We start from the raw sequence: 23,407 nt of genomic DNA on the forward strand, positions 1-23,407 counted from the left end.
AAGTATTAAGTCAATTGAATGAAGGGTATTGGACTTATAAGTGAAAATCCCAACTTGTCCTAAAACTTTGACCTGCCCTTAAACTTTAACCCAAGTCAATCAGGGGCCATAACTTGTATTAAGGATAATATGGAGTTATGTAACCTCATTATGTGATGGTCCTGAACAACTATGTGAAGTATTAAGTCAATTAAAATAAGGGTATATTAATAAATATCCCAACCTGCCCTAAAACTTTAACCTAAGTTCCATAGTCAATCAGGGGCCATTATTTGTAAAAAGGATAATATGGAGTTATCTAACCTCATTATGTAATGGCCCTGAACAACTGTGTGAAGTATTAAGTCAATTGAATGAAGGGTATTGGACCCTAAAACTTGAATCGTACGCCAACGTCGACGCTGGGGCGAGTAGTATAGCCCTCCTAATTCTTCGAAAAGTCGAGCTAAAAAGGAATCTTTACTAGTTCATACCGAGAGTACCCTGGACAAGCATCATATAACCATAAGGAAACTTCTTGGGCACTTCCCCTCACAGCTTGTTTGGCCAATGTAATGCATAGGTGACTCCCTTTGAAAGCATAATACAACATGCATAACATAATCCTAACGTCTTCCATTTTGTACCTGAAGTCCAACAGACTTTATCCAGACCACACAGCTCTGGGCATAGCTGCGTTTCTCCTTAGGTCGAACAGGAAATGGACTCTGGTTGTCATCATCACCGTAAGGAGGCTCGGAGAAGTCGGCTATGGGGGACAGGTAGTTGAGATTGCCCATCCATGATACAGCATCCACACCTGCAATGTTGTAATGTAACATGAGGCCTGATTGGCTTCCTGTCAAACTGACAAGGGTCCACTGAGTCACTTAAGCGTTCTGTCAGTCAGTTTTATCTTATGTAAGTGCTTTTTCTGTGTAAGGATGAGTATTTGCACACATGTCAAAAACAATGAGAAAACTCGAAACATTCCCAATAGATATTCCAGACTTTAATGGTTTTAGAATTTCATAGTTCTGACCTGCAAAATTGTACCGACAGGCAACAAGTTTAATATAATTACATGTATGTACATGTATAATGAAATTTAAAGTAGATCTGATAGATCAACAAAGATTTTATGTTTGAAGCAACAGTCTTCTGATTGTTTAACTAATGTTTTAAATATCAAACAACATATTTTACCAGGTTGAAACAGTGATAGCATCAGACTGGATTTTTTCTTGCTGTCTGCCCATGAATACAGTATTCCAAACCAGTCCGGCCTGAATAGAACAAAGCATGAACTGTTTTTGTTCACTGTATGACACAGATTACAGAATGTGGCATGATCCTGAATAAAGAAGCAAGTCTTAGGACAACAAAACAGCTTGTTTCACTATGATTTTATGGAAGCTTTGGAAAATATCTGAGACAACTGAGTGACCATTAACAGGTATGGTGTGAAACAAATAAAATAGTCATTGTTTAAAACATGCAAAAAAGAAGAAATAATTATCTTTTTACAGTTACTCCAAACTTCTTCATTTCGAAAGGACTCAATTTTCGTATAATTTCCTAAAAGAATATTAAAAATTTCTATCTAAATGTTTCCATAACAACTATGACCTTCATCAGTTCGTGCGAAAAAACGACAGAGTTCACTGGGACAATTGCAGAAATCACCAGGTACTTGCTACTACCATTACACACAAGCCTATTTTATATTAGAATCGCCTTTAAACATTAAAAAGCAAAGAGTGATGCAAACTCACCCCACTTTGGTGAGAGCGACCATGCCTTCCACCTTGAGACTTCCATGTAGCAGGACCGTGAATGACGGTGTCTTCCCATCGCCATCCTCCTCCTCTTCTGGCTTTGTCTCAGTCTCTGTTTAATCACACAATTATACTGACACATGACAGTTCTTAATAAATGCAACCAGTGATGACAAATATCCTCTTAGTTAATATATTCCATTCTGAATCTAATCTAGTTAACTTGGGAACTTTTCATGATCTAGTTACTAGAACATTTGCATTTAAGAACTTTAAGAATGCTGGATCATTGGAAAAAAAACAAGATAAAAACAAATTGAATTATGTGTTTACAATAAATGAGTTACATGTATGAACATGCACTGTGATGATGCACATTTGATAAAGAATCAATTATAGACTTATCACTAGCAGAAACAAGAGCTGTCACAGAGACAGCGCGCTCGACTATTCCGCCGCTTTTCAATGTAAGGATTGAAAAGTTTTGGCGAAACATGCATGGATCACTGTTAGATTAGATTTCAATGCAATACATGGTGTGCTGAGATATATACATAAATGTGGTTCCATGTAAAATATTAACAAGAATTTCTAAGTCTAATAATAAAGGGCCATTATTTGCAAAATATAGTTATCTAACTTGGTTATTCAATTAAGTTGGGTGGTTGAATACCATTGTATAAAGTCTCAATGCAATACATCAAATAGTTGCTGAGATATTATCCTATGTGAGCTAACATGCAAAACCTTAAGCAGAATTTCTAAGTTGAATAATTAAGGGCAATTATTTTGAATTAAATGTAAACTAGAGTTATCTAACTTGGTTAATTAAGTAGGTTGGATGGTTGACTACCATTGTATAAAGTATCAATGCAATACCTCAAGTAGTTGCTGAGATATTAACCTATGTGTGCTTACACGCAAAACCTTAACCACAATTTCTAAGTCGAATAATAAAGGGCAATTATTTGCATTAAAAGCAAACTAGAGTTATGTAACTTGGTTAATTTAGTAGGTTGGATGGTTGAGTACCATTGTATCAAGTATCAATGCAATACCTCAAGTAGTTGCTGAGATATTAACCTATGTGTGCTTACACGCAAAACCTTAACCAGAATTTCTAAGTCGAATAATAAAGGCCTATTATTTGCATTATATTCAAATAATTGTTATCTAACTTTATTAATTTAGTATGTAAGATAGTTGGGAATACATATCCAAAGTTTCAATGCAATAACTGATGTATTTACTGAGATAATGACTTAAAGGTGCTTACATGCAAAACCTTAACCAAGGTGTGACGCCGACGCCACCGCCGACGCAAGGGTGAGTAGTATAGCTCTCCTTATTCTTCAAATAGTCAAGCTAAAAACGAATAAAAACATCACAGCATCAAATCATTAAGTCAACATAATTATTTTTTATGGTTCCTATACTGCTCATGAGCAACACCGGCTGACATTAACCCATTTAACCCCTAGTCATCACATGTTAATTTAAAGTCATCACATGCTAACCCCCAGCTCATCCATAGCCATCACATGTTTACCCCTGTCATCAAATGTTAGCCCCAAGTCATCAAGTGTCAACCCCAAGTTATCACATATGTATCCCTAGTCATCACATTTTTACCCCAAGTTGTCATATGTTAAACCCCTGTCATCACATGTTAACCCCCAGTCTTCACATGTTAACCCCTAGTCATAACAAGTTAACCCCTAGTCATCACATGTTTAACCCTAATAATCACATGTTAACCCCCAGTCATCACATGTTAACCCCCTAGTCATCACATGTTTAACTCCCAGTCAGTACATGTTAACCCCCCCAAGTCATCACATGTAAACCCCAAGTCATCACATGTGTGGTAACCCCCAGTAATCACATGATAACCCCCAGTAATCACATGATAACCTCAGTCATCACATATTAACCCCCAGTCATCACATGTTAACCCCTAGTAATCACATGTAAATGTTAACTCCCAGTCATCACATGTTTACCCCTAGTCACCACATGTTAACCCCTAGTAATCACATGTTTAACCCTAGTAATCACATGTTAACCCCCAGTCATCACATGTTAACCCCCAGTCATTACATGGTTACATGGCATGCCTATACCTGTGCTGGGGGGTTTTGTGGCCGGGAGAGGCAGGACGAGGTGGCGTGAGATGGTTGGTGGGCTCGCAATGTCAGCCAGGTCCATAAATCCACACACCTCCATCTTCTCCGACATCTCAACTTCCATACTGCCCAGATCATTCACTCTGGAGAAGGAGAACAAGATGTACTCTTACTTATCATGTAACAATTATCCGGTAGAATCTAAAATTGTAGCTCACAATATAAGATCGGCAAAATTAATATTGTAGATCTAGAATCTGTGTTGCTACTAGTACCATATACCATAAAAACTATTTTATACATGTACTCGCTCAGATCTGATCTTGCATCACAAGCTCTTTCTGATGAAAAATTTTACCAAATAGCTCAATCCCATACTGAAATTATTTAATGTAAATAACAATACAACATTCATTTTTGAAAAAAAAAACTGATATAGCAGTTACAAGGCAGAGAGGGTCTCAAAAGTTCCACCTACTTTTCACATGGTTCTGGGGCAGGGTGGAGGGTGATATTACACTTGAGATGGCCACATGTTAGTAAGCCCTTGTATGGTGTGTAATATTTCTCTGCAACCCGTGTAAATAGCTCTGCCATAGACGGTAGATCTAGAACCCCTTCTGGCAAGAACACTTCTCCACCTATACAGCAATACATAATCAAATTCTAAATTTTTATTATTCTCAATAATGAAATGATAAACAGAACCATCCAGCAATATTGTAAAACCATATATCTACTAATCTTTTACTACCTAATAACACTTAAAAAAGGCAAAACAAATTGGACTTGTTTCCCTATTCTTACCCTTCTGATTCAAATTGATGAGGCGTTCATACAAGTTCACAGACTTCTTCACCTGTGGGTCAGCTGGATTAGCAATACAAACAACGGACAGTGTTGACTTGAAAGGAAATGGCAGTGGGCACCTGAAAAATGTACAAAGATCAATGATTCTCCGCTGCAGTCAGAAATTATGTACAAAAATGCCATCTGTTGTAAGTATGGTTGTCTTTTGAAAGAAAACATGAGCACATGAAGCTGATGTCAATGTTCCTCTGTTTTTTCAGCTCATCAAGGGGCCTAACTGAAAAATATTTTAGTCCAATTTTCTGCACATGCACATATTGGCATTTATAATGAGTTTGTGAACCAAATTTTATGTTTTGTTTGTCTTCATCATCTTTCAAGTTATGTTCATTGTTCTAAGTTGTTCAAGGAGCATAACTCAAAAACTTTTTAAACCAGATCTTAATGTTTGTGCAGTTATGTAAAAATATATTTCTAAAAGGATGTTGTACCTGACTGTGTCGGTGTGATCTTCTGGCTGTTCCCATGCCTCTACGAGTTGCTGCAGGGAACCTGCTCCAACCCCCGTGCTGCCATCTGTCACTAGAATCACCTAGGAAACCAGAACAACCACACACTTATGTATTAGTATCATGTATGTTATTAAATGATTGTCAAGGTAGCTTCACACAATATATATGTCACTTAAAGGTACTTGCTAATATTTTTGTAAAATGCAGTTTTTTTGTATGACAAACCAAAACCTGGAACCCTTCAGCATATGTTCATATTTGCTCAAATGTTGTCTTAAGACCACAATTTTCATTAGTGTTAACAATGCTAGTAGTCACTTAATTATGGCTCTGTTGTTGCATGATTGGTTGATAGACTTTATCACACGATGTTATCAAAGTACTGTTAAGAAGTGGTTAAAAAACACTAGTCTACATGATGTGATAAGGGCCCTGAATGATAGATATTTGACGGGAGGAGCATTTCGCATGCATCTTGTAAGTCAATCTATAACTATGCCACTATGGGCCATGCAGTAAAATTGGATTGCGTACACGTTCACACTGCCATGTGGTCTATGCACAAGTAACACTAAAATGTTTCCTTCTAACCTAGGAAAACGTTTGATAATTGAGTTATGGTTAAATGGGTACAAGTAAATTGCCATCAACTAATCCCTTTCTTAAATAGTCTTATACAACACACTTGTTTGTCAAGGGAGGTAATTTAGAACCAGTCCCTATCACTATTACAAATCTTTCAAATTTTAATTCACTAAATTCATAAATTGTGTTAACTTATTTTCATCTTATCAAGGGGAGATGATTAGGTAAAAATGGGTCCCATTTATGATTCTTGTACAACAATCAACATCACATTGTCACATTGATACTTCAAGTTTCATACTTTTCCATCCAAAATGGTTCAAATTCTGATGAAAAGTAAATTTATTTCCAAACACTTGACTTCAAAGGTAACAACTAGGGAACAGTTGGCCTGTGAGTAATGGTTCTTTAATTCACATGAGCCTGGATGTGATGCTGGTTATTATTTTACAATATATTTTATGGGAGGCGAATTGGTAACAAAAGTTCACAGGGTTAGATTCTTGTACAACAAAAATGTTCACATTGTTATAATAATATCCATGCTTAAGTTTCAGTATATCTAAAATGATTTGCTGAATTTTCCAAAGTTTACAAAGGGCCATAAATCCAACAACATTTAAATTTGAGAGACATAATGTGTCATAAAGGAGTGTATCCTTACTGGGAGCAAACTAAAAAGGTTTAAGCTATATTCTTCAACGGTTATTAAGAAAAAACATGAAAAAAGGAGACAGATGGACGAACCAACATTTATGGTTCATGAGGTCTTTTCTTCTTTAAAAAAGCTCACAAGCATTTTTATGTGTGAGCTTTTCATAAAAATAACTATACAAAAAAGCCCCTAAACCTAATGTAAGTGAAACCATAAACCCTAATGTTGGTGCAGAAAGACAGACGGACTGGGTGATTACTATAGGGCACGTGCAAATAAATTTGAGGGGACCTAATTATGTTTATAGGGTACAAAGGTATAACTCATTATCTTGATGAAGGGGAATGAAGAATGTGAGTGTGTTACCTGTGTGGGTGTGGATCCCCCAAACTCATCCACCACCAGCGAGCCCAGGCTGGCCAGTACCGGCTCAAAGCACGTCTTACTGTAGTCACCGACACTTGACAATGCAGCTTTTATAGAATCAACATCTCGTGTGAATGGTACTAATTGCTCCCATAGGTAAGAAAACACAACCTGAGAAGAATGTACAAACAGATAATAGCATGCGTTATAATGTTGTGCCTTATAGGAGACAGGTGTAGTCTTAATGAATGTAAGGTATTTACAATTTAAATGTCAACAAAAAGTGGCCAAAACAATTACAATGTATCATTATGTAATGGTCAATGGCAACCTATTATGCCTGTTGTATGGTCTAAGGTAAAACTGTTCTCAAGTTACTGTGTGGACAAAGCTGTTCTAAAAACGATGGCTTAGATCTTGACCACTTACTTTCTGACTCAAAAACAACAACAACAAAAATCACACAATGGTAAAGGAAAACCTTCAAGCGGAATTTGATGCCCTAAGGTCTAACTGTTCTCAGGCTGTTCACAAGACTGTTAACTGTGACGATAACATTTGACCTACATACTTCAAAAACAACAGGGGTCATCTCTTAGCCAAGAGCAACCTACCACTGGAGTTTCATTGCCCTAAGTCATCCTGGGCTCAAGTTACTGTGCTCACACATTTGAATAAGGCTGTTGACAGTGACCTTGACCTTTGAATTACTGACCCCAAAGCAATTGTGAACATGTACTGATCAAGGGCAATTTGCCACTGATGTTTCATGTTCCTACCCCCATAAAAATGTTAAGTGCGAGAGTACCAGGGATGTAAATTCCAGTTTGCAGGTGGCAGTGAAGTAATCCAGCAGTGTTGAGATGCCGTGAATGGCCAGATGTTTGCGGGTGAAGTCACTACTGGAGCTTTCAGTTTTCACTGGTCTACTCATAGACAGTGACACATCTAATGCTATTACAGTTGGCATTCTTGAAGGAAAGTCAATTAACTGTAATGTAAAACAAATTGTCATTAATGCCAAAAAATCTGAGCTAATCATATTGCAAAAATGGCCATTGCATTTCAAATTTCAGTTTTATTTTCAGAAGACAAGGTAAGCAGCAGAAATCATTGGTCTGCATGGAGTGCATAAACGTGTACAATGTATTTGTGACAATTTAATAGAGCGTGGCCTTTTGGAGTTCATTGCCTTGTAGTATATTTTGTCTTTTAAATAGGTGTCATTCATTTAAAATGATGATATACATACAAAAAAAGAAAATTAGTCATACCCACATAAACTAGAACTCTGCGAGTCGGATGTGTCGCCTGACGAATTATTTACTGTCGACATTATAGCTGTTTGATTGGCATTTTATTCATTTATAGACAATGATGTTGCCATTTAACTTTCAAGTGTAGGTGGCATTTGAACTGAAGGTAACAACGTTAAGCCAGGAGCAAGCAATTGGTTATATAAGCAAAAATGAGCATAATAAATACTAGGGATGCAAACGAATATTCGAATATTCGAATATTCGATCAAACGTTTGGTATTCGAATGTCAAAATCGGTATTCGAATATTCGAAAAAAAAAATCAATAAAGAGAACAAAACACATTTTGCCTTCATCACTGATGTTGTTTATAAAGCTCGTTTATCTTGTTTTTAAAACGATTGGCCCCTAATCCCAGAGGTGTGAATGTGATGACTAGACACGCGACATGTGTCATTTAGGGACATTTCGTCGGGTACTATAAAAAGTCCCCCTACTTTTACAATAACTGGCTAGGGATCGGCTTTAACACCAATGTGTTGTCTTGGCTGCAAATTATGCTGTGCAAAATAGCGCAAAACGAGGTGATGATATAAATGCCACAATAATGTTGTTGCATATATGTGCTTTAAACTGTTTTCATCTTTCAATACAATTTTCGTGCTTTGAAATGGATTTTTGAATATAATTCCTCTATTGTTGTACAATAAATAAGTCCAATCCACTTATGTTTTCGTTTTACTATTTTACTAGTTCCCGAGTTGGTTTGAGTTTTCCATAGTTATATTTAGTCAGTTTAGAGGTCAATCTCAGAACGAGGCTGATCATCCTACGGAAAGACCTTCCATTGGCGCAAAACACTGTTTTACTAGGAATCCATCTAATTTCACATTGTTTACAAAAGGCAGCGGAATTGAATTATTCGATTTTGTTGTTTGTCTGTTTATAATGTATTGCTTTTTACTTCATGAAAATGGAGAATTTCAAAGGCTCATTTGGGGAAATCAGGGTCCGCCGCGCGTACTGGATACGACAAAATAGGGTTTAAATGCCCCGGCTATTACTTTAGCGAATAATAATAGTAGTTTACTACATCTTCTAAAATATGTATTTCGCTAATCGAATATTCGAATATTCGATCGAAAGAATTACCGAATATTCGAATATCTGTTTTGCCATTCGTTTGCATCCCTAATAAATACTGAAGTCAATGACAATGAGAAATAATTTGAAGATAATGGATTAATACGTTTTCAGGTGTGAAATGAGCTCTGTCTTGCTTCTGTCTAAACTGCTATCCAGACCGGTTTATGATGGCTGAAGTAAGACTCCAATTCACCAACAGATTTGTAACTGTCAAAGTTCACAAATATCAAATCAATGGTTGTGTTATTGTTCGTAGTAACACCTTTTATGATTTGTGTAAACTGATATTTCATTGAATTTGGCCAGGTAGTTTCAGAGGAGATGTTCTTTAAGCAATTGTTGACGGACGGACGACGGACATAGACCGATCACAATAGCTCACCTTAAACACTTCGTGCTCTGGTGAGCTAAAAAAGTGTGCAAGGTAAAGTTAAACATGAAAATTAACAAAGGGCAATAACTCTTATATGGAAGCAAGAGATACAGTTTTTGTGCACTGCGATCCCCTTCAATAAGATCTATCTATCTATAACGTTTCAAGTTGATAACTCTTATAGTTTTCGTGAAATGCCCCGGACAAAATTTAAGCTTGAAAATTAAGAAAGGGCAATAACTCTAAACATATAGATGCAAGAGTTACGGTTTTTGTGCACTGCACTTTCCATCAATCAGATATACCTACGGAATAAGTTTCAGGTAGATGCCTCCTATAGTTTTCGAGATATGCCACGGACAAAACTAAGCATGAAAATTAACAAAGGGCAATAACTCTAAAAATATGGCAGCAAGAGTTACGGTTCTTGTGCACTGCACTTGCCCTCAATGAGATCTATCTAGCTATGAAGTTTCAAGTTGATACCACTAATAGTTTATATATAGGAGATATACCTTGGCTGACGCTGCCATCGACGCCGCCGACAAAAGTAACCCCTATATGTCGTCTTTTCAGGCGACACAAAAAGTCTGATTGCTACTTTTAGAATTGGGTAAATTTATGTTATATCTCTCAACCAGTCATCTCACTATAAAACAATAATCACAGATCATTGGTCAACAGTGACAATGGAATTATTCAGTAACAACACATCATCCAAAGCACTGTACAACCTCCAACCCAACATAGTGGCCTGCCCAACTCGAGAGCAGTTCAATCAGGATGTCAGTCAGATTGAACATGTCTCACCATAGTTAACAAGCTTCTTTTACTTTTAACCTAATCTGTACCTCCTATTTTTAACTTTGGTTTAAAAGTTCTGTTTCTTTCACATCTTACAAACATTTTTGCAGCTTTACGCACAAATGTCTAGGTTCCCAGTAGTTTTGGATTCTATAACTTTAAAAGTCGCTATTATATTTTTTTGACATTTACGCAACATAAACAGTTCTATCAGCACTATAAAAATTGTTCGATGAAGTTCTTTAGCTAGGTTCCCAGTATGTGTTTGACATTAATGGAATATAGTTACATGTATGTAAGTTCTGATTCGGATATACGAAATCCGAAATAACCTCAACTCTACTGAACGAATGACAAGTACATGTACCTTAATATTGTTGAAAATGCAGATATTTGACTTTCATTACATATGGGAATTGAAGACTGATATCATGTTTATCAAAGAAATACGATTTATTATCTATCTATCCAAGCAAAATTCAATAATATCTACATTTCATTTCAAACTGTTGTGTGCTGCATTGACGGTACCCAAAAAACGTAAAGATATAAAATTAATTATGTCTCACAAATTAGACATTGCTGTTTCTAATATCAGGTTGATATTTCTTTCATTCTATTGACATTATACTTTTTAAGTTGTAATTTAGTTATTTTAGTGAAATACTTATGTGTTAAGTAAAAAAATGTGGTTGAAAACTGGTTATAAAAAATGAACTGTATATAATTTGGATATCAACACAATTCGGATAGTTGTGAATATTGGCCGTCAGGCGTCACCGCCATGATCATTTCCTATTATGTTAAAACACACATTGAAGAATAAAAGCACGAAGGAATGAAAGCATATTAAATTGTTATTTTGGTCAATTGATATTTATACAGAGGATGAATAACATGACAATTAACATCATTTTGATTCTATGGCTTGTTCCAAATCAAACAAGGCTAATGGTAGGTTAAAATATCTATATTGAAAGAATGGTAACCTTACAAAACACACCAAGAAACTCCTTGTCATGGCCTTAATTCAATGACATTTTGATTATGCCTGTTCAATGTGGTATTATGGTCTGACCTAGCTACAATAATGAGCGATCAGGGTTACTTTTTTATTATTTTGACATGTATCCCTGACATGTACTTATGTATCCCTGTAACGCTACAACACTCTACCATTTAACACCGTGGGAAAGAATATATAGTAATATTATGCATCGATGTTGAATAATAATGACAAAATTGTTCAATATTTACCGGACAGTGATCTAAACTGGATTAAACTTGTCATTAGTGGTATATATTTTGGTGGGGTGTGTAAGCTTATTTATACTCGCACTAGGGCCTTGCCCATTCGGCGAGTGCTCCGTTAAGATTGTTAGTCATTTAAGGTTTTTGGAGCATAGTGCACAGACAGAATGTAACCCTGGTTAGAGCTACCCTGGTTCTTTAACATGCACCAGTGCATAGCACTGTCACATGGGATCCTCATTTAACATCCCTCCCGGAAGACGATTAGTTTTTTTTTAGTGATGCGACAGGGGATCGAACCTGTGACCTCTGGATTGATAGTCAAGTGTGTTACCTCAAGACCACGGATCCCCCACAAAAAATATATTCTGGGTGGAGAATACCCTTTTATACATGTACACAACCTGTCAGATTTGTCCCAGATTTACAGATATCAGGATACATGATTAACAATGGACACATGTAAGTGTTTTATGATATCTGAATATGTTTGGCATAATGACATAAATAAATATGTCTTAAAACCAAGCTCCAAACCACACAAAATAAAATTAATGAGGTTTGTTTTGGATCTTGATGCAAGGTCTCACATTGGCCCAGAACACTTCATCCAAGATACTATACGCACACATAGGACAAGGTTATGTCAGAAAGGGGCTTATGCTGTTCCAGAGGTCAAAGGTTTTGAGTTAAAGTCCTTCTTTTCTGGTATTTCCTTATGGAACAAATTGCCATCTAGTATAGCAAAGACTAAGAAATTACCTGTTTTTAAATTGCTTGTAAAGAATCTTTTTTTTAGATAATTTGGCATAATAAGTCATGCTAAAAGGCTAGAGTTTTAATAAAAAAAAAATTCATTTATTTATTCAAAGATTTTCAGTAAAGGAACTATTTTAACTTAACCTCCCATTTTATAAGTACTACATACTGTCATATTCATACTATAATGTGATAATTATATATAACTTACTCAACTTATAACTTATTATGTAAAGTGACTGTGATACAACTACGGCAATATTTATTTTAATGCATAAAGACTAACTTTTGATATACCTCTGCAATTTCGATTACAGCTATATTATTATTATACCCCAACAAACGAAGTTTGAAGGGGGTATATTGGAGTCACCCTGTGGTCGGTCGGTCGGTTGGTCGGTTTGTCGGTCGGTCTGTTGCAATTTACCTTGTCCGGAGCAAAAACTACTGGATGGAATTGGATTAAACTTCATGCAATGGTAGAGCATAATGAGAGGAAGTGCAGTGTACAATAACCATAACTCAATTCTTGCCTATTACTGAGTTTTTGCTCTTTGTTACTTTTTTTGTCCAGAGTATAACTTGAAAAGTACTGAATGGAATTGAATGGAACTTCAAACAATGGTAAAGCACAATGAGAGGAAATGCAGTGTTCAAGTACCATATCTCTACTTTACCTAATTACTGAGTTATTGCCATTTATTTGTTGTTTTTTTGCTGTCAGTTTTTTTTTCTAGACATTAACTTGCAAACTACTAGATGGAATTTATTAAAACTTAATACAATGGTAAAGCACAATGAGAGGAAGTGCAGTGCACGGGAACCATAACTCTATTTCAGCTCATTACAGAGTTACTGCCCTTTGTTACTTTTTCTTGTCCGGAGCATAAGTTGAAAACTATTGGATGGAAATTAAGAACTTCATACAGTGATAGATCATAATGAGAGGGAGTGCAGTGTACAGGAACTGCAATTCTTTTTCAGCCAATTACAGAGTTACTGCCCTTTGTTACTTTTTCTTTTCCCGAACATAACTTGAAAACTATTGGATGGAATTTAATAAAACTTCATACAGTGATAGATCATAATGAGAGGAATTGCAGTGTACAGGAATGCAATTCTATTTCAGCCAATTACAGAGTTACTGCCCTTTGTTACTTTTTTTTGTCTGGAGCATAACTTGAAAACTATTGGATGGAATTTAATAAAACTTCATACAGTGATAGATCATAATGAGAGGAAATGCACTGTACAGGAACTGCAATTCTTTTTCAGCCAATTACAGAGTTACTGCCCTTTGTTACTTTTTCTTGTCCGGAGCATAACTTGAAAACTATTGGATGGAATTTAATAAAACTTCATACAGTGATAGATCATAATGAGAGGAATTGCAGTGTACAGGAACTGCAATTCTATTTCAGCCAATTACAGAGTTACTGCCCTTTGTTACTTTTTCTTGTCCAGAGCATAACTTGAAAACTATTGGATGGAATTTAATAAAACTTCAAACAGTGATAGATCATAATGAGAGGGAGTGCAGTGTACAGGAACCGCAATTCTATTTCAGCCAATTACAGAGTTATTGCCCTTTGTTACTTATTTCTTGTCTGAAGCATAACTTGAAAACTACCGGATGGAATGTAATAAAACTTTATACAATGGTACAGCACAATGAGAAGGATTTCAGTGTACATGAATCATTACACTTTTTTACCAAATTACAGAGTTATTGCCTTTTTCTGTGTTTTTTTTTGTCAAACTTTTGTCCGCACAGTAACTTGAAAACTACTAGATGGAATTTCATAAAACTTCATACAATGATAAATCATAATGAGAGGTGGCGTTCGGGGATATTAATCACCTTCAGTGATAGCTCTAGTTTAAATATGCAATGCCTCCCTATGCCATGCCACCAAATAATGGACCGCAATGGAAATAAGAGTTTTCTCTTTTTTGTGTAATCCTTGGTTCGGTGTGTGTCTGTCTGTGTGTCTGTGTGTCCGTCCGTCCGTCCATCCCATCCATCCATCCATCCATCCATCCATCCATCCATCAGTTCCTAAAAGCATATACGTGCTAACAAATTTTGGTGATAATGTATGCAGAGTGTGTTGGACCTGCAAGCATGTAACTATCTGCAAAACTATTGTATGGGGACTCACTCATGTTTTTGGACCAAAAATTGTATTCTCGTTTATGCATCTGGAAACACTTATTTAATCATTGTTTGACTTGCAAATAAAACAATATTTTTGTTTTAGTGGGGTCAAACCCAAGCCGGTAAAGTCAAGAAAAAAAATAGAAAACATGCCTTAACCAGAAAGCCACCAGGAAAGTCATAGAACATTTGCTGAAGGATTCCAGCTTTCAGTCTCTTAGTTTTAACTTTTGAAGTGATAGTAAAATGCATTTAATAAAAACATGAGCGAGTCCATTTTAAGCATTCGCACACATCAATCACAAACAAGTATCTTCAGTAGCATACAGGCAACTAATAAATTTAGCACATTCAAGCATAATCAACAGAAGTATCTTTTGAAAAGCCTCTTCTTTAACCGCCCTTATTAATAATTATGAGGGAGAATGTTCATGCTGTCCATGGGCAATTGGTGGCAACATAATGGATAGTTTTTAGCGTAGTTATTTAGTTTTTTTTGTCAGCCTCTGTTTATTATGTACCCTTGCCCAGCATTTGAGTGCTTGAAAATAACCAGAGCGTGATAGTGGTTAAAAGAAGAGGCTTTTTGAAAGTCATCTGGGAGCTGATTCCATAGTTTGGCGGCAGCATACAGAAAATATTTCTTGCCATACTTTTCTGTCCTTGGTTGTGGAATCTCAACAATATTTGTGTATCTAAAATTATAATCAACATGTTTATAGTTCTCTAGATCATTAGAATATTCTTGAGACATATTTTTCAAAGTTTTATAATTTTATTATGTTTCTAAGGCAATTGTTCTTAATCTCCTGACTTTTAGAGGAATGAAAAAAGAGTGTTGTCGTCTGCATAATTGAACAACTTACTCGTATTGATGAAGTAGAATATATCATTGATAGAAATATTGAAAAGTATAGGTCCAAGTATTGGGCCCTGTAGAACACCTTTAACAATGTTTTGTTAATCACTAACGGTACATATATTTTTGCGTGCTTTGAAACACCTTAGACAATGTTTTGATAAGCATTACATATATTTCCAATTTTTACACATAGTTTTCTGTTTAAAAGATTACTTTCGATAAGTCTTAGTTACACATAGTTTTCTGTTTAAAAGATTACTTTCGATAAGTCTTAGGGACTGTTCATAAAACACCATAAAATTTTATTTTCAATATCAATAGATCATAAGGTACGCAGTCAAAGGCCTTTGAGAGATCCATCAAAATTTCTGCCAAATATTGGATATTGACTAAGTATTTTCAATTCCTCAATAATTTTTAAGAGAGCTGTCTTACAACCATAGCCTTTTCTTAATGCACTAAGCCAGTAAGGAAAAGGTTAAATACTTTTGTGTCCTAGTATGACACCAGTTGTTCATTGATGGCTCTCTCAAATACCTTGACATCATAGGTAAAAGACTTGACAGCTCTATTATTATTCTTATGTAAAATAATATTTTTCTTGTGTATTGAAGCCACTTGTGCTATTTTTATATCATTTGGCAATAACAGGGGAAGCAATTTTTAACATTTTAACAGAAATTTTATCGCACCCAGTTCCCTTTTTATAACCATATTTCCAATCTGTTTTTAAAATCTACAGAGACAAGTTTGAATTATAGCTCTTAAGGAATACTGGTTGTTTCCTTGATTTTATTTATACTAGCATGATTGTCATCACAAGAGATATTACTGTCGCCTATATTCTTATAACCACATCAATATAAAAATCATCATCAACATTACTGATCTCCACTTGGTAAGAGATAAATAAGTCATTTTCACTTAGCACAAAATTCTTTTCAAGTTTTGACAAGTAGTTTCTTTATAAGTGAGGAAAGGTTTTATTGTTTTCCAAAAATCAGTTTGCTTCTAACCTCCAGAGCATTGCTCTCAAAAAAAAGAGAAGATTTTTGTTGATTTTATTAACTAGATTTCTCATTTGTCTGTAGTTTCCCAATAAGTCGCATTATTATTTTCATCTGATGAATGGCTTTTCTTAAGGCAGAATTCATATAGGAGGCAGGCAGTAATGGTTTCCTTCTACAATTTATACATTGACTAGGCTAGACGTGTCCCCTTTCTATGTATATTAATTGTTTAGAATTTGAGAACTTCCCATTTAAATCTGTGGGTTTCATATTTATCATTGTTTATAATGCTATTTGCTCTATTATTTTCGGATAATGCTAATATGCATTATCGTCTGTCATTACATTTTATTGAGTTGATATAAAATTTCATTAAGATAATTAAAAAATTACAAATATTACTGAACTTGCTTTTTTGGACTATTTCCAGTAGGGCTTCATGCTTGTAAATTGTTGTATTCATTGATGTCAATGCAATAAAGTTGTTTAATTTATTTCATGACTGTTGTGTTTTTTGACATTCCCAATAAAAATTGTCAATTGATTCTTCATTTGAATCGCAAAATGTACTTAGACTGCATTCAACTGATTTGAATTCAAACAGAAATTGATTGGTCGGTAGCATTGTTCTGAGGAATTTGTAGTTGAAGCTATGCAGTGTTGTATCTTTGTAGCGTTGATTTGTAAATGTTACCATATATATATAAAAATATCCATTCCAGACATTCAGTTATTTTCAGAGTCTCTGTCCATTTTGTTTCAAAAGTCAGGTGAAGACTATTTAGCAACCAAATTGAATACAAAAGTTTGTTTTTTTGTATTGATGTTTCAACTTTTTCTTTAAATTGTTGAATATTTGTTTGAATAATCCCACCTGTAGTCAGCTGTGTCTTAATTTGTAATGGAATTGATCGAACAAGTGTTTGATAGTTTATAAAATCTGTATTCCATATGCTGTATAGGTATTCAATTTGATTTAAAATGAGTAAAAATTGTTTGTTATATAGTCATAAATATGTACAAGATACCTTTTTTCATACTTTTGTTTAAAAAACAACTTGTTTACTGTATTGCATATTTTTTGGTTATTCCATATCACTTTTGAGAGTCGTAAATTTGTTTATTTTTACTTTGGCTTTGAGGACATCATTTATGAAAGAACCTTCTTTATATTTGAAATTTTGTTGATTAGGACATTGTATAATTCACATTTAAAAACCAGTTTGTTTCCATAATTCTTAAGAAATAGATTTCATTGACTTTCGTTTTTGTCGACTAAATATCTTTAAACCCATGGAATAAAGAAAGTGTTGAATATTTGTTAGTTTTAGTTTAATGCTTTCGTAGTTTTGGTACAATATATCTTTTTACCCAGTTTATATCATCACCATTATTTATTAAAGATAAATCTGAAAATCCAATATCATTTAAAAAGGTGGTTTGATCTTTTTAATGTAAAAAGTCATAGCATCAGTTTAATAATTTCTGTAGATAAATGCTCATTTTAACCACTACACAACAATTATGTAAGATATGTAACCAGATTAAGCCTTATGCATAGCAGTACTGATACTGTCTAGCTATAGAGCTAGCTAGCGATGTGGAATTGTCTGCATACAGAGTATGAGCCCCACCAGATGCTCATAGCAACATATGTTCATAAATCAAATCAAAATGACAGTGCATGTATGTGTCATATTCAGGGTGAGTTCTGTGCTGAACCGAGACACAAAGCAGTTTGGCAAAAAGCACCTGGTTGACAGTGATGACGACACCTGCTGGAACTCGGACCAGGTATCTCCAGCCTAGATCTAACACAAGTAATGTTATACTGTGAAATCATTCATATTCATTGGCTTGAAATTTCATGGTTTTTCAAAAAGGACAATTTTGTGGCTACTTAAATTCTTGGATTTTCATTTCTTTGAAAAAACAAGAACAAATAATCAAAGCTGTGACCAAAATCACCTGCAAAATCACCACACGTGTTATTTATCATCTACGTCACACAGTTTATGACAGTGAAGCCGTTGAATCTCCTTAAAGTGTTTACTGTGACCATGTATATTCATGTGGATACATTGTACACCCTTTTAAATAGACAGTATGATTTCAGAATTAAAGGTCAACATTTCATTGGGATCTTGAATTTGTGGATAAATTAACCCATGAAATTCATGAATATTTACGATTTCACATTTTCCATTAATATTTTGAACATAATGTTGGTTCCTGTTGACTTAAACGCTTCAGCTAAAATATACTTTTGCATATATTCCATTTCTCCTGGCGGGGTGAAAATTCTCATTGATTTTTGCCCCAGGAGGGGAATATCTGCCAAAATAAAAATTAACAGATGTAGATTAGATTGCTTGCAGTATGTATACTCAGTACAGTTCTTTTCAGTTGAAAAGAAATGAGAGTTTTATTAATTACTCTAAAGTAGAACACACCATTAAATGCCAATTATGACGATTGATTAAAATCCCTCCAGTTTGCGGCAAAATCACCTGATTTTCTGAGCAAAATACTTGGACTATGGGAAGCTTTTCAGAAATATTGCATGTATGCTTTTGATATGAATACAGGCTGTTTTGCATTTGATGTTGATTTTCTTGGTACTTCCTTTTAAAGGCTGTTTTCCATAAAAAAGTGTCTGTTCCTCAAAAAATTCGTAATATTTTTGCCACCGTTTCGATGAATTATAAAAAATTATGTAAATATTTTTCTTCAAAAAAACAAGATGTTTACAAGACCACCGTGAGCATATCATATATATAGTCAAAACATTTGCATGTGCGATTGAATCAATACATCAATACGTTGGCATGATTTTGCATTTTCCTAAATTTTGAAAATTTCCAAAATTTAGAGAGTGCAGGCAACAGAAATATTTCCCATGAATATCTCCTTGATATGACATGGAACCAGATTGACAGTGTACATGTGATTGCAGGGTTCCCCCCAGTGGATCAGTATGGAGTTTGACCAAATGTCCTCACTCACTAAAATGCAGCTCCAGTTTCAAGGAGGTTTTGCGGGCCGTGAGTGCTGGCTGGAGGGCCGGACAGAGGGCAGTGCTCAATGGGCAAAAGTCAGAGACTTCTTTCCAGATGACATCAATGGCCTTCAAGTATCCTCTTTTTGTGGAAAAATATGTATGTACACTGCAACTGACCTAAAATGGGATGGGCGGGGGAGTTGGTGGCAAAATCATTAGCATGTTGGAATCAGGGCATTCCTGAAATGATGTGTCATTAACACTGCTCTTGTCAGGTTGGCATCTTAATTTTGCTTCTCTTGTGCTCTTTCTTCCTTGATTGTTTTCCTGCAATCTTTACCAAACTTAATGTTTATTGGCATAATATCTCAGGAGGCTGATATTCAGCCTGATCACTTTAGTTATGTCTGAAATATGCCCCTATAATTTTCAAAAATTTAACTTGTCCAATCTCTAATTAAATAGTCATTCATCCAATCTTTAACACACTTGTCCACATTGTTTATGGGAATAATAAATTGGACAAGTTTGATGGCTCTTGAGTTATGGCCCTTTAATTGTCAAAAATTGACCAATTTATTTTGTTCTCTCTTTCACATGACTATAAAAATGGATTGTTTAATATGACCAAATTGACAATATTCGATAAAAATGGAGCATAAAATTATATAGATTTGCAAGGGTTGATCAGTCAGTCTGTTTGCCAGTAGACAGACTATGTCTTGTTTGCACAATAGCTTGAAATAGGTACAATGGATATTGGCATACAGAAGTTACGAAATCATCTTGGACAAGTTTAACTCAACTATCCAATCATTACAGAAACAAATTGTAATGTGTATTTGCATAGTGTCCCAAGTTTGTTATCCATTTCCTTGCAATGTCGGTAATTGAATGCCATGGGTTTCTTTAGGTTATATTAAAAGTTTGTGCTTCAGTCATCTAATTTGTAAAATTAAAGTCTGTGTGTACACATAAGTTTGTTGGAGTTTCACAGTTGCATCCAATCACCCAAACACTCTTTCAATACACTAAAACACTGTTTTTATCCATTTTTATGTCATACCTGTAAATGATTTCCCCATTACGTAAGAATTTCATTGTTTATTTTGTATAAACAATTAGTTTAATGATATTTTACAAGACATGATAAATGAAAAGCTTAATATAGTAGCATTTCATGTATTTAGCATTATAAATAAACAAAACAGTATTTATGACATAGATACAATATAACATTTATGGTAATTCAACTTTGGTTATCTGGTAAGGGCTATGGTTAGCGCACTCACTTCTCACCAAGTTGACCAGGGTTTTATTCATGGCCTGGGCGCATGTGAGTTTGGTTGTTGGTCACCAAGCTGGATAAGTAAGTGAGTTTTCTCCAGTTTCCCCAACAACACAAGACGTCACTCTTGTTCAACATCGTGCCAACAAGAGTTATTTAGTATAGGTTAATATAACTTTCTTCACAATTGTTGTAAAATAAATAAAGTTTGAACAAATTCAACCTGACGTTTATTAAACACCAAGGCTTCTTTTTTTTTATTTAGAAAAGTAAACTCCCTTATTAAAATCTGTATTGACTGACCACTCATGTAATATCCTCTAATTGTAACACTTACATAGTTGAAATCAGTGAAAAATATCAGAAACACATTGAAATACCTCAAATTCAAGTCAAAGCAAATTACCCCAATATCACCATAATACTTAATTAAATTAAGTAATTTGTCAAAAATGAACTCAACTCAATTTGACCAGAAATCAGTCTGCGATTGGTTTGTTTTTACATCGTTAAAAAGAAACTCACTTAAAAAAGATGTTGGTATTGGTCAACCTGTTGTTGAATAACAGGGCCTGTCACACTTAGCCAATTTTTACTCTGATGCTATACCGCAGCACAAATTTGGTGATTTTCCAAGATCGGTACTAGTACGGCAGTGCAACGGTACTAGTACGGCAGTGCAACGGTACTAGTACGGCAGTGCAATGGTACTAGTACGGCAGTGCAATGGTACTAGTACGGCAGTGCAACCGTATCACATTGCTAAGAACAGTAGTATATTGTTAGTACATCATCAGAAGTTTGGCCAAAAAAATAGCAGTATGAATATTTGAACAAGCTGAAAATTTTCTGTTGTTGCATCGTCATAGCGAGCCGTTGTTAATTGTGTGCTCCGGTTTAGTCCTGGCGAGGTACATTGGGAGTGTGTGACAGACTCTTTTACAGCAATAAATGTAGTTGACTCCTTACTTGGAGCTATTATGTTGTACTCAAATTTTATTTATGCATAATAAACCTTCTTATTTTGATAGTAGGCAACAGTTTTTGTTAATTAGATATTTATAAGTAAAATATAAATCAAAATTAAACTCTGTATTTTCTATGATTTGATCTAATTTAAAATGAACGTTTTTGATACTTTGACATCAATGGAAAAACAATCATCATTATGTAATTTGGTTTTGTCATATTAATGTCATTGCAGTTGTATAAATGTATTAAAAATAGTTAAGTAGATATGGATGATGAAGATTTGCAGTTTTTCTTATTAACTTATGGTTGATACACATGCAAGTCTTTTAAGTGTTCTTTTCCTTAACAAATGTTCAGACATTTAGTTTCGATCCTCCGACAGAAAAACTCCAGGCGGCCAAAATTGTGTTCAGCACAAGCACAGACTTTTTTGGACGAATAACAATATATAGTCTGGTGCTATATGGATCCGATTCCTGACCTAAGTTGAAATGAATTGGTAAAATGGTAATGGCAGTTATGTTCACTTCTGGTATATGGACATGATTCTCTGTACATTGATTCATTATCCAGGAGGGATCAAGGAGGCTACTGGCTAGCTCTGATCAGTGGTGCATAGTACAAAGGGATATATAATTTGCAAGTATATTGACATAAACAGTTAAAAATAATTTGGAACTTTAAACTGCTGTTGTATGATGGCAGACAACAAAATTAATGTCTTTAATAAGGCTGTTACCGTTATTTGGTTTCTTTTTTTTTAAATTTATCTAAAAAAATTAAATTTCTAAATAAAAAAATAACTGATGTTTTAGTCTTGTATTCTCCCTCAATTTCTAAAAAATACAGATATCTAGAGGAAATAGGATTCTGTTTAGTAAAGAAATGGTACTTGTAAATGTAATTATTGTCAACAAGATTTATATCTCCCCCCATAAATGGGCAGACATATTGTTTTAGCTCAAGTTGTCTGTCAGTCTGTCTGTCACAAATCTTGTCCGCTCCATAATACTTGAACTGCTTGAAGGATTTGAAAATACTCGCCACAAATGTTCACCATATTGAGACAATTTTGCAGAGTGCATTTTACAGCCTGCTTGGGTCAAGGTCAAAGGTCATATGACTACAATTCATGTCCGCTCTACATCTATTGAATTCTTTTTAAAATAACTTGCCATAAAGGCCTAGTTTAAGGAATAATCCCCTGCTGTGCATCTCCTGTTAATTGCACTCATGTCACAGTAGGGGCCAATTTCCTGTGTATTCGTTTATTGGCACAGGGCCATTTAGGGTCCATTTCCATAATAAAACACCCCAAACTGCACGGCAGGATACTCAGATTTGAGATCTGATAAGACATTTAGGCAATAAGATTAAGATCAATTAACACAGGTTGTGTACAAATACACAGTTTGTTTTTTTTTTTGGGGGGGGGGGGTCACTTATAGAAGGCTTAAACTAGGCCTTTAAATGTTCATCAAAATCAGACAATGTGCAGAGTGCATGTTACAAAGGTCTGCTCCATTTCTCTTGAACTGCTTTAAGGCAAAATTGCCATTGCCTGTTTCATTTACCAAGAAGGAAAGTTGTTGATCTCGTGACAGCATTTTAATGGCATGGCGTAATAACAATATTCTCTTGATTGATTCTATGGTGACCACTAAAACTGATGTAATAAATGTGATTTTAATCTTGTTAATAAGATTTGTAATTA

General features: G+C 34.9%; 2 protein-coding genes across 3 annotated transcripts in view; one reads left to right on the forward strand and one right to left on the reverse strand.

Moving 5' to 3' along the window:
* LOC128227672 (integrator complex subunit 14-like) overlaps positions 1-10,919 on the reverse strand; it is a 15,022-nt gene extending 4,103 nt beyond the window's left edge. The window contains exons 1-10 of one of the 2 annotated variants that reach the window (XM_052938415.1): positions 10,886-10,919; positions 7,620-7,802; positions 6,812-6,982; positions 5,185-5,285; positions 4,691-4,812; positions 4,362-4,524; positions 3,881-4,026; positions 1,755-1,869; positions 1,186-1,265; positions 627-799 (exon numbers count right to left, since the gene is read on the reverse strand). In XM_052938415.1, coding sequence (XP_052794375.1) covers positions 627-799; positions 1,186-1,265; positions 1,755-1,869; positions 3,881-4,026; positions 4,362-4,524; positions 4,691-4,812; positions 5,185-5,285; positions 6,812-6,982; positions 7,620-7,781 — 1,233 coding nt within the window. In that variant the 5' untranslated portion in view covers positions 7,782-7,802; positions 10,886-10,919. Of the gene's footprint in view, positions 1-626; positions 800-1,185; positions 1,266-1,754; positions 1,870-3,880; positions 4,027-4,361; positions 4,525-4,690; positions 4,813-5,184; positions 5,286-6,811; positions 6,983-7,619; positions 7,803-10,759 lie in introns of both variants that reach the window. The other variant, XM_052938414.1, reaches the window with a different exon arrangement.
* Positions 10,776-22,492, forward strand: LOC128227674 (nuclear receptor 2C2-associated protein-like). The gene is made up of 4 exons (XM_052938419.1): positions 10,776-10,990; positions 18,136-18,226; positions 19,389-19,565; positions 22,051-22,492. Exons 1-4 carry the CDS (start codon positions 10,776-10,778, stop codon positions 22,171-22,173), a joined length of 606 nt encoding a protein of 201 aa, XP_052794379.1. The 3' UTR covers positions 22,174-22,492.
* The last annotated feature ends 915 nt before the right edge of the window (positions 22,493-23,407 follow it).

Source organism: Mya arenaria, chromosome 3, assembly GCF_026914265.1.
Source record: "Mya arenaria isolate MELC-2E11 chromosome 3, ASM2691426v1".
NCBI classification, from domain to species: domain Eukaryota; kingdom Metazoa; phylum Mollusca; class Bivalvia; order Myida; family Myidae; genus Mya; species Mya arenaria.

Coding starts and splice junctions, on each gene's coding strand:
- LOC128227674 (XM_052938419.1), top strand. CDS start 10,776: ATGCAGATATTTGACTTTCATTACATATGGGAATTGAAGACTGATATC. Junction 10,991..18,135: donor ATTGCTGTTTCTAATATCAG/GTTGATATTTCT, acceptor TGTCATATTCAG/GGTGAGTTCTGTGCTGAACC. Junction 18,227..19,388: donor CCTGCTGGAACTCGGACCAG/GTATCTCCAGCC, acceptor ATGTGATTGCAG/GGTTCCCCCCAGTGGATCAG.